We start from the raw sequence: 15,260 nt of genomic DNA on the forward strand, positions 1-15,260 counted from the left end.
GTAACTGAATCACTTTGCTCTGCAGCAGAAATTAACACAACATTGTAAATCAACTATACTTCAATTTTAAAAAATTCTTACTTTTATGGCTAAAATTTTAACCTTATACTTATTCATTTTCATGAGCTATTATAATAAAGTCCTTGGAGACACTTTAAAATTTCTACAGATTTCAGTGGGAAAAAGGTGTTTCTATGGACATGTTTTCTACGTTGGGGTTTCTTTAATCTCATGCTGGAGAAGCAATAGCTTAGTATCTCCGTTTTGATTCTGTTCAGGACTTGACCCAGCAGATCAACCTGAGCCCCAGACAGCACCATAGTGCTTTGGAACGCTTGCTGCGGACAATTTCGAAAAATGAGACAGCTACCAATGAACTGACACGTTGGGGACTCTCTCTGCAGAAGGATGTACATAAGGTAAACCGGAAGATATAATGGTAGGAAATAGCATTAACAAAGAATTTAGAGCTTTCTGAGACTAGGTGATAACTTCCTATCTTGTCTTTTACAGTTTTTGCTTTATTATTATACTTTTTATTTGGTCCTAGTCACAATATTTGAATTTCCTTGACTTAATTTGCTGTTAACTCTTGCAGATTTTCCTCTGTATTTCCTGAGATCTGAGTTGTTAATTTCCAGTCAAGGAAAAAGAATATTGATCCTCAAAATGTACCTCATTTTTAGTTTTCCAGCCCAAATTATTCTTAAAGTCTTTTTCTCCCCCCATTGCAAGTTTTTCTTTCCCAATGATGTGTTTCCCAATGATGTGTTTCTTTGAATACACTACTGTTGTTGTTTCCATTGGCATAAAGTCTCAGACTTGTGCATTTTAATTTTCACATGGCCCTTTCTGCCTGCAGTTTGTCTGAGTCCACTCCATTGTATTTTATGCAGCAGGAGACATCATGCAGGGGCAGCATGAGGTGGGGAAGTCCTTGACTTTGAACCTCAGTTCTGCCTCTTGCCTTGTTGGTTACTTGAACAAATTGCTTAGAATCTCATAGTTTGTTTATCTATTAAATAAAGATGATATTGAGTTAACAGAATTACATGGTAAAATCGTTAGCATAACATTTGACACATAGCACATGTTCAGTAAATACTAGCTTTTATTGCTTTCTTACTTTTCTCTCTAGGTTATACCTAAAATACTAATAATTAATTCTATCTTTTGTTCTCTTTCACTCTGAATTGACTCCTTGTTAAAAAAATTTTTTTTTAATATTTATTTTATTTTTTGACTGTGGTGGATCTTTGTGGCTGCGCGCAGGCTTTCTCTGGTTGCAGCGAGCGGGGGCCACTCTTTGTTGTGGTGCGCAGGCTTCTCCTGACAGTGGCTTCTCTTGTTGCAGGGCATGGGCTCTATAGCATGCAGGCTTCAGTACTTGGAGCACATGGGCTCGCTGTTTGGGGTGCCCAGGCCTAGGTACCCCCAAGCATGTGGGATCTTCCTAGACCAGGGATCAAACCACTGTCCCTTGCATTGCCAGGCAGATTCTTAACCATTGGACCACCAAGGAAGTCCTGAAATTGTTTTTCTTCTTCTTTTTTTTTTTTTTAACAAAAGTAGTGGAAAGTCAATAAGGAAAATGTGGATATAGAAAATGTAAAAAAGGAAATAAAAACATCAGTAGTTTCACCGCCCAAAGATAATATCTTAGTGATTTATTTTAGGCACATTAAAAAGACAGTATTCTTTTCATTATATTTTGTTTCCATAAACTTTTTTTCCTGTGAGTGTGAATCTTTTCTTATAAAATTGTGCTTATACTATATATGGTTTTGTGTCTTCTTTTTCATGTATTATTGTATCTTGAACATGTGTTCATGTTATTAAATATTGTTTGAAGATGTAGAGAACTTAAACCAAAGAAGAAAAATGTTTATCCCATAGTCATGCTATATCAGAATACCTGTAACCACTGTTAACATTTTGGTATATAACCTTGAGTGTTTTTGGTCTGTGTGTATGTGCATGCACATACTCACATGTGGTATGTATTTAAGTGGTTTCCTCTTTTTTTATTCAGTTTATTTGTAATGTTTTTTCATTTAATATTTTTCTGAATATTTTAATGGATAACAGATAATTCATTTTACTAATAATTTCTTATTCTTTTACATTCAAATTGAATTTAGCATTTTCCTATGAAAATGAATCTGTGAACATCCTTATAATTATATCTTTGCACATGATGTTTATTTTCACAGATTTATGGAAGGGAAATTGCTAGGTCAGTGGACATATATATTTATGTTTCCAGTATTTTTTGCTATTTTGCCCTCCAGACAGTCTCAGCAGTTTTTTCCTTTCGTAAGCAAAGATGAGTCTGACTCCTTTGCTCTTCGGTCACTAAGTTGTGTCCGACTCTTGTGTGAACCCGTGGACTGTAGCTCTCCAGTCTCCTCTGTCCATGGTATTTCCCAGCAAGAATACTGGAGTGGGTTGCCATTTCTTTTTCCAGAGGATCTTCTTGACTCATTCTTCAATTCGGTTTTTATAAATACATTATAAATACATTGCTGTTTATTTTTTGCAAAAACAGGAAAAAAAAAGTGCACTTAGAAAATGATTGTAATGGTCACAAAATATCCATCGTATAGATATATCATCAATTTAGTTACCTTGTTACTTTTGGATATTTAGATCTGATTTATTTATTATTCTTCACTTTAATTTGGTCTTTCATTATATGAACTTTTTTTCCTGTTTTTCTTTTGTATAAAGTTTAATAGTAGTTTATGCTCAGTCTTATTACAGCATTTTCTCTTTAATTTTTTACTTAAATTTTTCTAAATATTATTTTCCTGTTCACCTTGAATTTATAGGTATTTTACCTTCATTCTGTGGTTCTAAAAACACAATGTTTTCTGATCCCTTTCTTGGGGACCATGTTGGGAGCTTCAGTAATTAAAAGGCAGTGCCTATTAAAAGTGTGTGTGTTCAGAGTTTTATTGACATGGATTCTTAACTGCTAACAGTTGCATTTTTCTACCATTTTCAGAAGTTATGACAGGAACAGGCATATATAGTGGAGTAGACCAGGCCTCTGAACATTTTTCTAACTAATGTTTGCAGATGGTTCATGTCATAGGTGCTTTATTTTCTGTTTAGATTGAAGGACGTGTTCTGCCAATGGAAAGAATTAACTTAAGAAATACGTCATTTATCACATCTCCAGAACTAAACTGGGTTAAGGAAGTAACCAGAGACCTTTCCATCTTGACTGTAAGTGACTTGGGAGGTGGTAAAGAGAGGGCCAGTATTCCTAGAAGTGTGAGGAAGCAGAAATTATTTAGTGTCCTCTTTTTGAGAGGAGGTACCAACTGAATTCCCATGGAATTACTTACTAAACTAAGGTCCTTCAAACAAAAGCATATTGATGAGTTGTTAGAGGTAAGCCCTTTGCTTGACCATAGATTCAGGACAAGGAAATAAATTGCTATGGTAATTCATACAGTGCCAGCCTATTGCCAACTGCTCTTTGTTCTTCCTTCTTCCTTTCTCTTTCCTTCCTCTTTTCCCCTACAGTTTCCGTGAAAGAAGTAAAATTAAAACAGTTTCCCACCAAGGCAACTAAAGAAAAAAATGGTATATAATTATTTTAAAATCTTTTTTGCTAACCTGGTTGCTATGGCCATGCATAAAGTATACATACTTTGTTTCAAAAATGTTTTTTGGCAATATATTTAAATAAAAGGTACACTTCTGTATATCAGTTCAGTTCAGTCACTCAGTCTTGTCCGACTCTTTGCGACCCCATGAATCGCAGCACGCCAGGCCTCCCTGTCCATCCCTAACTCCCGGAGTTTACTCAGACTCATGTCCATTGAGTCGTTGATGCCATCCAGCCATCTCATCCTCTGTCGTCCCCTTCTCCTCCTGCCCCCAATCCCTCCCAGCATCAGGGTCTTTTCCAATGAGTCAGCTCTTTGCATGAGGTGGCCAAATTATTGGAGTTTCAGCTTCAGCATCAGTCCTTCCAATGATATATATAGTTTTGATTAATTTTCACAAGTCGAGTAATCAGCACTGAGGGTTAAGAAGCAGAACTTTACCAGTGCCCCTGAAGCTCCCCTCCATGGTCCTAATTACTACTACTTGTCCCTTACATAGTCCCAAAATGGCCACTGTTCTGACCTCTAACAGCATTGAATTTTTTAAAGCTGTGTTTGTACGTAACGTACACATGGAACCATACTTTATATATTCTTTCACATCTGCCTTCCTTTCTTCAACCTTGCTTGATGAATTTCTCCATATCATTAAGTATAGTTATAGAGCTTCCATTCTCATTGCTGCATAGTATTCCATTGTGAGCCTGCCACAATGTACTTATCACACACATCTACATTAGTAATTGGCATTAGATAAGACAGGACTGAAGCAGAAAGAGTGAAAAGCAGTTTGTTCTTTGGAGTAACATCTCCTGAAATGATGTTGGAGTGTTGGAGATGTCATGGGAAGTACTAAAAAATAGCTTGTGGTTGTTCCTAGGTCCCCATGCATTTCTGGGCACTGTTTTACCCAAAGAGAGCAATGGATCAAGCCCGAGAGCTGGTGAACATGTTGGAGAAGATAGCTGGCCCCATGGGCATGCCTATGAGCCCACCAGCCTGGGTGGAACTGAAGGATGACCGCGTAGAGACCTATGTCAGAACCATTCAGTCCATGCTGGGGGTTGAGGTATAACTTAACTTGAGTAGAGTTTCTGGACGCCCATTTTGAAATACTTGAGTACTTGATTTTATCTCGCCGTGATCGCTGGCCTGCTGTCGACGGTGTCCAGGAGCCTGCGTCTCACTCGCACGCACGTGGAGCACAGAGTTAACGGTCGTCTTCGTCCCTTCGGCTGGGGTTGCTTCCGTCCAGTGTTGGCGCTCTCTCTCTAGTGTTCTGTTCTCGTGTCATCGACCGAGAGAATAGCTGACTTGACTTCAGTGTGTTATCTTTATAGCACATGTCGTGCCCAGAAAGCAGTTTCCTGGACCAGGTGCTGTCTTGCACGATTCAGTGCTGAGCTGTCACAGTCTGGTCTGGCTTAAGATCCAAATTGCCCCGGTGATGAACTTGGCAGGACTTGTTCCTGATGGCCGAGCAGCACCACTGGAGCTTAGCAGGCCGTGGTATTCACAGCTTGTAGTTTAGGCCTACAGCTCTTATCTGTGCATAAAGCAAAGGAAGGAGATTAAGGAGGGAGCAAAAGCAGGCAAAAAATTTTGGAGATAACTGGTCCTTGAAGAGTCAGTTCATGTGAGATCAATACTAGAATTAGGCTATGTTTGCATCATGACTTTCTCTTGATCCACTGCTCTGGGTGTATTGTCTGTAGCAGCACACTCCTGTTTTCCCTTTCTTTGTATTTTCTTGCTGACTTTCTATGCTGCTTACTCTGCAGTGGCCTTCCCTGGGCCTGATAAATTCTGCCTTGCTTTCAGAAGAAAAGTCCCGCTTAGCACCTCAGCTCCCCCATCTCATGACTTGGCATGTTCCTTTTATGAGAGTACACTGCCAACAATCTTCATGGATATTGACATGGATATGAGTTACATTCCTAATGTAACTTGGTCTTACTTGGTCATATTAGTCTTACTATCTGTCATCTTTAGGGCATTCTGTTTCATTTTTCTCTTTGTTTCAGGGTCATAAACTCAGATGTCTACTGGAGTGAAGTGAGCCAGGAGGGGACTCTAGTGAATAAAGAGAGTAAACCCCATGACTGCAGATAACAGCCCAGCATTGTCAAATTTATTTTTAATTTGTTTTTCAATAGAAGCCAAAAAATCTAGATTTGCACAAGTGTGTATCTACCTATGTTTAAATGTTAACGTAAAAAAGACTTGTGACTCATTATAGAGACTAAAAAACCACATCCGTTTCTTAGATCCAGCCCACAGGCTCACAGTGTACAGCCCTTGTTCTCTGTGACTTTGGAAGTTCTTTGATATGATTGCTGGAATGTGTTTCCTCTGAAACATCTTAATTTAAAACTAATCTGGTTTGGAATAGTATACTATTGATTTCTGATTCTGGCATAAGAGGTTGGCAAACTTATTTTACTTCTGTGCTGCTTTCCTTTATTCAGATTTTGAAAGAGCCTCTTTTTTTCCTCTCTTACTTTAATTTTTTTCAATTTTTTTAACCACACTGCACGGCATGTGGTACCTTAGTTCCTCAGCCAGGGATCAAACCCAAGCCACCTGCAGTGGAAGCGTGGAGTCTTAACCACTGGACCGCCAGGGATGTCAGATCCTTTGTTTTACTATCAGATCTCTTAAGTAATGAGAGGTAGAAGATACTGATATAAGATAATCTGCTGGCAGTATTTTTCTCTCTCCTAATCAGAGAGTTAGGAAGATCTTCTTATGGATTTGGCAGTGACTTCATTTCCTCTGCGTTTGACTCTGAATCGTTTCTTCTGGTATTATGTTCCCTATTTCCTAGTTAAAGTTCTGTGGCATTAATGTCATAAGGTACTTAGTTTACTAAAGAGAGTGGCAAAAAAAATTGTCGGGAATTAGAAACATCAACTAATAAGAAACCCTTTCATATTTTTAAGTCAGGTCTTTTGCAGGCATCTTAAGTCTCCTAATGAATAAGTCAGGTAATCAGGATCAGCTGTAGATAATTTGACATAGCATGTTATATAGCTAAGCAAAGAAGCCTGGAACCCAACAAATGTGAACCCAAAGGTTCATTCACAGACCTTTGTCTGTGTTGGAATGTCCACCATCTTTGTTTCAGCCCCCACTATATACACTAAAGGTCCTCTGGCTTTCCAGATTCTTGAACTGCCCCTGACTAGAACCCTATCAGGGTCCCCTCAGAGTTCCAAAGCCTGACTTATATATACTTTATCTCCTCAAGGGGAAGATACAGATGGTTGTTTGCATCATCACGGGAACACGTGACGATCTCTATGGGGCCATTAAAAAGCTGTGCTGTGTGCAGACTCCTGTACCCTCACAGGTGAGTGGGAGCTGGGCAGGAGACACAGATGGAAACTCTAGCCTCCCTCGAGGCTTGGAAAAGAGGGATAAATGTGTTCAAAAAGACTGACGTCACTGTTAGAAGCCAGCGCGTGTAGACCCAGCTGGTGAAACTCCCTCTGTTAGAGTAACCTGGCGAATAGCAGATGCTCTTTGTAAAGCTGCTCTCGTGTTCCCACATGCGCCCTTGGGCTTGTTCAGAGCCAAGCCACAGGTTGTTTCACATGACTGGGTGCTGAGAGTACAGGCGTCCCTTTGAAAGGGGAAAGCTGGCTTTTCCTATGGAGATTAATTTTTTTTTACTCTGCATGAGATATTTTTGAAAGTTTTTATTGGCTGGTTTTTTGGTTTTCATTTGCATTTTGTGTGCACATGTTTGTACACGCATGCCTGACTAGAGACCCAGTTAGTGTTAGAACTGTTAGTGCAAGTAAATTATCTGCCAGCTGGAGTTTCTTGAGCAAATGTAGTATTTGCTTTAGAGTAGTTTACATTGTCTGAAAGGTTGCTAGTGTCCTCTTTGCCCATACCTTTTGGTCCCTCTATTACAGGTCATCAATGTCCGAACCATTGGTCAGCCCACCAGGCTTCGAAGTGTGGCCCAGAAAATTTTACTTCAGATTAACTGTAAATTGGGTGGTGAGCTCTGGGGAGTGGATATTCCTCTGGTGAGTGCTGCTGAGATATTTCTTTATTCAGTTCATCTCCCCGAACAGTCCTGCCTGGCTGTTTTCCTAATTTTCCTCCCAGAGTTGGTTCATTGCTTGTTTTCGTATAGGCCAAAAGCTTAGACTGGTTTTCACGTTTTTGAATGGTGAGAAAAATAAACATAAGACTTAGTATCTCCAGACACAGGAAGATGATATGAAATTCAGATTTCACTGTCCTTAAATGCAGTTTTATTGGAGCATAGCCTTACTCCTTTATGTACATAACCTGTGGCTTCTTGTGTGTTGCAGTGGCAGAATTGCATAATTCCCCAGAGACGGTGTGGCTCACAAAGCCTAAGGTCTTTACTGATTAGCTCTTTATAGAAAGTCTGTCAGTCCCTGATCTTGACAATCTCTGACTTTGTTCACAGTGTTTAAAATCGTCAGTTTGGTTGTACCCTTTCTCCCCCTCTCCCCAGAACTTACTTTCATATGTTGCTTTGGGGTTCAGACAGCAATTCAAGGTGGGCTGACGGATTACTTGGATGTTGCGGTTTGTTTTTGCTTTCTGACCTAGAAACAGTTGATGGTGATTGGGATGGATGTTTACCACGACCCCAGCAGAGGCATGCGCTCCGTCGTTGGCTTCGTCGCAAGCATCAATCTGTGAGTGCCGCTCCTGGCTCTGTCGTGTTTGGTTACCTCATTTTAACACCTAGTCTTACTATAAAGCCATAAAATTTTTTGAGTATTCAGTATTGTAGTAAAAGTATTCTAAAACCCTTCCTCCTCGCTCTCCCTATGACATTAACTTGTGCAGCCCCTCGTCACACGTGTAAGCTTCTCCCCTGGCTGCAGTGTAATCCCTTTCAGAATGCAGCCTGTGTCTTGGTGGTAGCGGATTTTTTTTCCCCCAGAAATGAGGGTTTTGTTTGTTTTTTCTGATTATAAAAATGAAGCTTGCTCATGCAAAATCTCTGGAAATTGAGAAAGTGAAAATTCCTCATGGCCTATCTTTTATTGACCACCACCAAAGATTTGGCATATATATACTTTTAGGTTCTCCTTTATGTATATATTAACACTTCTACATAACTGGTGGACACACACAAGTGGCATATCACTATATATACTGTTCCTCATTTTTTGTGTATTTAAACTATATATTTTGGACATTTTCCCATATCAATATACATAAATGTCCATTGTTTCTTTTTAGTTGCTGCATGGAATTTATTATATGCTACAGCACTATTTATTTAACTAGTCCTCTGTAGGTAGATATGTAGGTTTTTTTTTTTTTCAATTAAAAGCAGTTTGGTAGCAAATATCCGTTATTTATATTTTGTAGCTGGTCTACATGTTTCTTTTCTCTGCATTAGTGTGTGATTTTACATGTAACATAAATGCATTTGCTGGATACTTGTGTGACTGATACATGGAGAAGCCTGTGTGTGCTGACATTCAGATGTAGTCCTTCCTCTGTAAATGTGTGTTCATCTTTTCTCTTTCTTCTCTCCCCACCTCTGCCCCAGCACCCTCACAAAGTGGTATTCACGAGTGGTATTCCAGATGCCTCATCAGGAGATTGTGGATAGCCTGAAGCTATGCCTGGTGGGCTCCTTAAAAAAGTTTTATGAGGTGAGGAGAACAGCAGTTTTAAAGTATCAGGGTTTTTAAGGACTGCCTTCCTGATAGTTTTAAGAGGAAGTCTGATTTAGTGGGGCTTCTCCAGTGGTTCAGCAAGTAAAGAATTCTCCTGCAGTGCAGGAGACACAGGATATGCAGGTTTGAAGTGGATTCGATCTCTGGATGGAGAAGATCCCATGGAGGAGGGCATACAGCCCGCTCCAGTATTCTTGCCTGGAGAATCCCGTGGACAGAGGAGACTGGTGGTCTACAGTGCATAGAGTCACAAAGAGTTGGATACAACCGAAGCGACTGAGCACGCAGGCACTGGTTTAGAGAGAGAGAGCCCAGGTCGAAGGTGAGTTTGCTAAAAAGACCACCAGCAGGCAGCTCAGAGAGACTGCGTGCTTCTACTTGTCGAGCAACTTGAAGGGCTCAGTGCTTTGATTTGGTTTGGTAAGTAGTGATTATTTCCTGGCTTGTCGGCCTGTTGCCTGTAGATATAATCTTTAGGCCCTTATCAGAAAAGTCAGGGTAAATTTCAGTGATTAAAGCAGCTTATTAATTTTCTCAGCTTTTTATAGCTGTTATTAGGCGCTGGCTCTTTTCATTTAGGTTCAAGATCAGTGCCTCTCTGAAAATCACCCCTACAACTCCAAAGAATGCTGAGTGTGGAGAATTGCTGTCATTAAGCTGATACTGGGTCTGGGACAGTGAGCAAGCGAGGTACTGGGTTTTGCCTTGGCCAGTACATCAAAGGAAGCACTGATAAGTGGCTTTCATTTCTTAGGGGTCAGAGTTAGCCTTTTGCATAAAGATTAAACAGCAAGAAATCTAATAATTTCTCATGATTAAGGTCAATCTCTAGAACTCCACCTTGTTTCACTTCAGAGTAACATTTCCTACAGTGTCCTTCAGATAGTTTGATACTGTTTCAATATTAGACATTATGTAAACCAGAAGTTCAATTTCTGTCTCTGAAGAATTCCATATGATATGCCACTTTGTTACCAAGTTCTCCGCACCTTCCTTCTTACTGCTGTTGTTTTCCTGAAAAGTTCTGTGTGTCTTTTAGGCCATAGCTTGAAGATCACTTCTGTGAAGCCTTTCTCATTTTCCCCCCTCTGTTCTATCCCTTGAAAGAAAGTGAAAGTGATTTAGTTGTGTCCAACTCTTTGTGACCCCATGGACTATACAGTCCATGGAATTCTCCAGGCCAAAATACTGGGATGGGTAGCCTTTCCCTTCTCCAGGGGATCTTCCCAACCCAAGGATCGATCCCTGGTCTCCTGCATTGCAGGCGGATTCTTTACCAGCTGAGCCATACTTAGCTAAACTTATTTTTTATGGTCCTTTCTCAAGGCCTTCTGTTTACATTCTGCATAGTGATGATCACATCCTGCTTTTTGTTAGTTGTTTGTGTCTTTATTTGTCTCTCCCTCTAGGTTGTAAATTACTTGAGCCCTGTTCAGTTATTGATGGGTGTGTAATAAATTACCCTAAAACTTAGTGACGTACAGTGAGCGTTTATGATATCCACTGTCAGGAAGTTGGACAGTGGGCTCCCCTTCCTCTCCATTTGGGTATCTTCATGTGGTCTTTTCACATGAGCTAGTTTAGGCTTCCTCAAGCAAGGTGGCTGGGGTCAGTGCTTGAGTGTTCCAAGAGACTGAGAGAGCCAGGTGGAAAATGTGTTGCCTGGTATACCTTAGCTTTAAAATCCATGTAGTATCACTTCTACTGCATTTCTGTGAGCCAGGTGGTAACATTGTGAATATGCCTAACTTTTGGAGGGGTCAGTTTGGGGGTAGGGGTAGACTAAAAAACTGATATGCTCTAAAAAGTCTTACTTATATTCTCAAACTTCTATACTAATTATTAGTCCCTTCTTCATTTATTGGGCTTCCCTGGTGGCTCAGATGGTAAAGAATCTGCCCACAATGCAGGAGACCTGCGTTTGATCCCTGGGTCGTGAGATCCCCGAAGAAGGGAATGGCAGCCCATTCTGATAAGATTACGTTTGTACCTTAAAATAAAGTTGTACAAAACTCTTTAGCATAGGAGTTAGCTGATGGTTTACTAATCCTGTTCTTCCTCAGGGCAGTTATTTTTCCATCAGTATTATACATCCTGAGGAGGCTTTAACCCAGCTTCCCAGTATATTTGCTAATCAGTTCAGTTCAGACGCTCAGTCATGTCCGACTCTTTGCGACCCTATGGACTGCAGCACGCCTGGCCTCCCTGTCCATCACCAACTCCCAGAGTTTGCTCAAACTCATGTCCATTGAGTTGGTGATGCCATCCAACCATCTCATCCTCTGTCATCCTCTTCTCTCACCTTCAGTCTTTCCCACCATCAGGGTCTTTTCACATTAGTCAGTTCTTTGCATCAGGTGGCCAAAGTATTGGAGTTTGAGCTTCAGCATCAGTCCTTCCAATGAACACCCAGGACTGATTTCCTTTAGGATGGACTGGTTGGATCTTCTTGCAGTCCAAGGGACTTTCAAAAGTCTTCTCCAACACCACAGTTCAAAACATCAATTCTTTAGCACTCAGTTTTCTTTATAGTCCCAAATCTCATATCCATACATGACCACTGGAAAAACCATAGCCTTGACTAGATGGACCTTTGTTGGGAAAGTAATGTCTCTGCTTTTTAATATGCTATCTAGGTTGGTCATAGCTTTTCTTCCAAGGAGTAAGCGTCTTTTTATTTCATGGCTGCAGTCACCATCTGCAGTGATAAGAAAGTCTGTCACTGTTTCCATTGTTTCCCCATCTGTTTGTCATGAAGTGATGGGACCAGATGCCATGATCTTAGTTTTCTAAATATTGTTTTAAGCCAGCTTTTTTACTCTTCTCTTGCACTTTCATCAAGAGGCTCTTTAGTTCTTCTTTGCTTTCTGCCATAGCTGTGATATCGTTTGCATATCTGAGGTTATTGATATTTCTCCCGGCAATCTTGATTCTTCCAGTGAACTTGTGCTTCATCCAGTCCAGCGTTTCTCATGATGTGCTTATCAACATTAGTATTACCACAAGACATGGTATAGTTGAATCTTACCAGCAAGGTTAGTGTCACATCACAGTGCAGGGTGATGGGTAGATATAACCTGAAATGTTAGAGTCAATAGTGACACATTAGTAGAGACCCTCACAGGCTTGAGTAATTGGTCCAGCTCATCATTATACTGTAAGACTAAAGTATCTCCCAGAGCCATGCCACTTAAGTTTTTAGGCTGCCATCCAACTTTGTCAGTTTCTGAAAGCAGCAGTTCCTTGGGATTTCAGACATCTGGTATTTTTGAGCTAACAGACAGTATCATCTCTTGCTCTGGGACTCTTTCAGAAGAGACCAGTGTAATACTGGGAGAAGGCAATGGCAACCCACTCTAGTACTCTTGCCTGGAAAGTCCCATGGACAGAGGAGCCTGGTGGGCTGCGGTCCATGGGGTCGTGAAGAGTCGGACATGACTGAGCGACTTCACTTTCACTTTTCACTTTCATGCATTGGAGAAAGAAATGGCAACCTACTCCAGTATTCTTGCCTGGAGAATCCCAGGGACGGTGGAGCCTGGTGGGCTGCCGTCTGTGGGGTCTCACAGAGTCGGACACGACTGAAGCGACTTTGCAACAGCAACAGCAGTGTAATATGTATTTACCTCCTTGCACAGCCATTTATTTCTTTCATTATCCTCAGCTACCATTCTTCCTTCTATTTATACCCAGACTTTTCCAACTTTGGGTGTATACCTAGGAGTGAAATTGCTGTGTCATATGGTAATTGAATTCCATGGACAGAGGAGCCTGGCAGGCTGCAGTCCACAGGATCGCAAGGAGTTGGACATGACTGAGCAACTTTCACTGATTCACGGATGGTAGTTCTATGTTTTAACTTTTTGAGGAACCCTCAAACTGTTGTCCACAGTGGCTGTGCATTATGTACTTTTCACATGCCTACCAGCAGTATAGAAGGGTTCCAGTTTTTCCATATCCTTGCCAGCACTTCTTACTTTCCATTTTTAATTGTTAACTATTGTGAAGTGGAATCTCATTGTGGTTTTAACTTGCATTTCCTTAATGACTAACGATGTTGAACATCTTTTCATGTGCTTATTGTCCATTTGTATATCTTCTTTAGAGAAGGCCTTTCAACTCCTTGTCCAGTTTTTCAGTTGATCTATTTGTCTTTTTATTTTTGAGTTGTAAGAATTTTTGTTTTGTATATTCTAAATATAGAACTTTTATCTGATGTATGATTTGCAAATATTTTCTCCCATTTTGTGGAATTTCTTTACTTTCTTGATAATGTTATTTGATGCACAAAAGTTTTAAATTTTGATTAAGTCCCATTTACCTATTTTTTCTTTCGTTCCTGTGCTTGTGGCATCAAGTCTAAGAATCTGTTACCTAATTTGAAGTCACGAAGATTTATACCTTTGTTTTCTTCTAATAGTTTTAGAGCTTTCAGTTCAGTTCAGTTCAGTCGCTCAGTCGTGTCTGACTCTCTGTGACCCCATGAACCAGGCCTCCCTGTCCATCACCAACTCCCAGAGTTTACTCAGACTCATGTCCATTGAGTCAGTGATGCCATCCAACCATCTCATCTTCTGTTGTCCCCTTCTCCTTCATCCCTTTAGCTCTTACCATTTATGTCATTGATCCATTTTGAGTTACATTTTGTATATGGAGTAAAGCAGGGGTCCAACTCTACTCTTTTGCATGTAGTCACCAGCTTCTCCCAGCACCTCTTGTTGGGGAGACTATATTCTTTATAGACTGGTATTGGCATCCTTGTTAAGATTCAGTTGGCCAAACAAAGCTGTTTGGGTTTATTTCTGAACTCTCAATTCTATTCCTTTGGTCTGTTTGTCATCCTTAGGTCAGAATAACACTGTTTTGGTTATATTGTTCCATTTTAGTTAGTTTTGAAGTTAGGACATCTGAGTTTTCCATGTTTTTTTTCAATATTGTTTTGGCTATTCAGATACCCTTGGCATTCCATATGAATTTGAGAATAGTCGTTTCCATTTCTTTTTTTCAAAAAAAGCCATTGGAAATTTGATAGCAATTGCATTGAATTTATAGATCACTTTGCAAATATTGTAATCTTAATATTTACTCTTGCAGTATGTAGACACAGGATTTTTTTTGTTTATTTAGGTTGCTTCTGATTTCTCTCAGCAATGTTATGTAGTTTCTGAGTACAAGTATTTCACTTCCTTGATTAAATTTACTCTGGATATTTTATTCTTTTGAATGCTACAGTTATGGAATAGTTCTCATTTTTGGATTGTTCATGCTAGTGTTAAGAACTAACTGTTTTGTGTATTGATGTTCAGCTGTGCAACTTTTCCGAATCTACTAGCTTTAGTAGATTTCCCCCCCAAATTCTTTTGGATTTTCTGTGTATAGAATCAATTATCTGCAAGTAGAAGTAGTCACACTTCTTTCATTTGAATTTAGTTGGCTTTTATCTGTTTTTCTTGCTTAGTTGCTCTGACTGGAACTTCTAGTACAGTTTTTAATAGAAGTAGTAAAAACAGGCATCCTTATCTTTTTCTTGCTCTTAGGTGGATATTTTTAAATCTTTCACCATTGAGCATGATGTTAGCTGGGGGTTTTTCATAGACTCATTTTATCATGTTCAGGAAGTTTCTTTATGTTCCTGATGGGCAGAGTGCTTTTATGGTGAAACTGTGTTGGATTTTAGAACAGTCTCATTCATGTTAATACCAAATTAATTTCAGTAGTACACAAAATATTGTTCCTGTGTGGTTCTGTGGTGTGCCTCCTTCTCTGTGCTAATTTTATATTACGGTTTCCAGAGAATCAGAATCAATACAGTTTGTATGTGTATGTGTGTGCATGTTTGTGTATTTTGAGGAATTGGCTCATGTAATTTACAGAGGCTGGCAAATCCAAAATGTACTGGGTTGGCCAGGAGGCTGGAGACCCAGAGAAGGGTCTTTGCATTGCAAGGCAGATT

The 15,260-nt window shown here is 39.9% G+C and overlaps 1 protein-coding gene across 2 annotated transcripts in view; it reads left to right on the top strand.

Moving 5' to 3' along the window:
* PIWIL2 (piwi like RNA-mediated gene silencing 2) overlaps nt 1-15,260 on the top strand; it is a 66,948-nt gene that overhangs the window by 32,188 nt on the left and 19,500 nt on the right. For both annotated transcript variants that reach the window (XM_065947127.1, XM_065947128.1), the window contains exons 13-19: nt 279-419; nt 3,118-3,231; nt 4,501-4,689; nt 6,871-6,972; nt 7,544-7,660; nt 8,220-8,308; nt 9,178-9,283. In XM_065947127.1, coding sequence (XP_065803199.1) covers nt 279-419; nt 3,118-3,231; nt 4,501-4,689; nt 6,871-6,972; nt 7,544-7,660; nt 8,220-8,308; nt 9,178-9,283 — 858 coding nt within the window. The remainder of the gene's footprint in view (nt 1-278; nt 420-3,117; nt 3,232-4,500; nt 4,690-6,870; nt 6,973-7,543; nt 7,661-8,219; nt 8,309-9,177; nt 9,284-15,260) is intronic.

The sequence above is a fragment of the Muntiacus reevesi genome, chromosome 10, assembly GCF_963930625.1.
Source record: "Muntiacus reevesi chromosome 10, mMunRee1.1, whole genome shotgun sequence".
NCBI classification, from domain to species: Eukaryota; Metazoa; Chordata; class Mammalia; order Artiodactyla; family Cervidae; genus Muntiacus; species Muntiacus reevesi.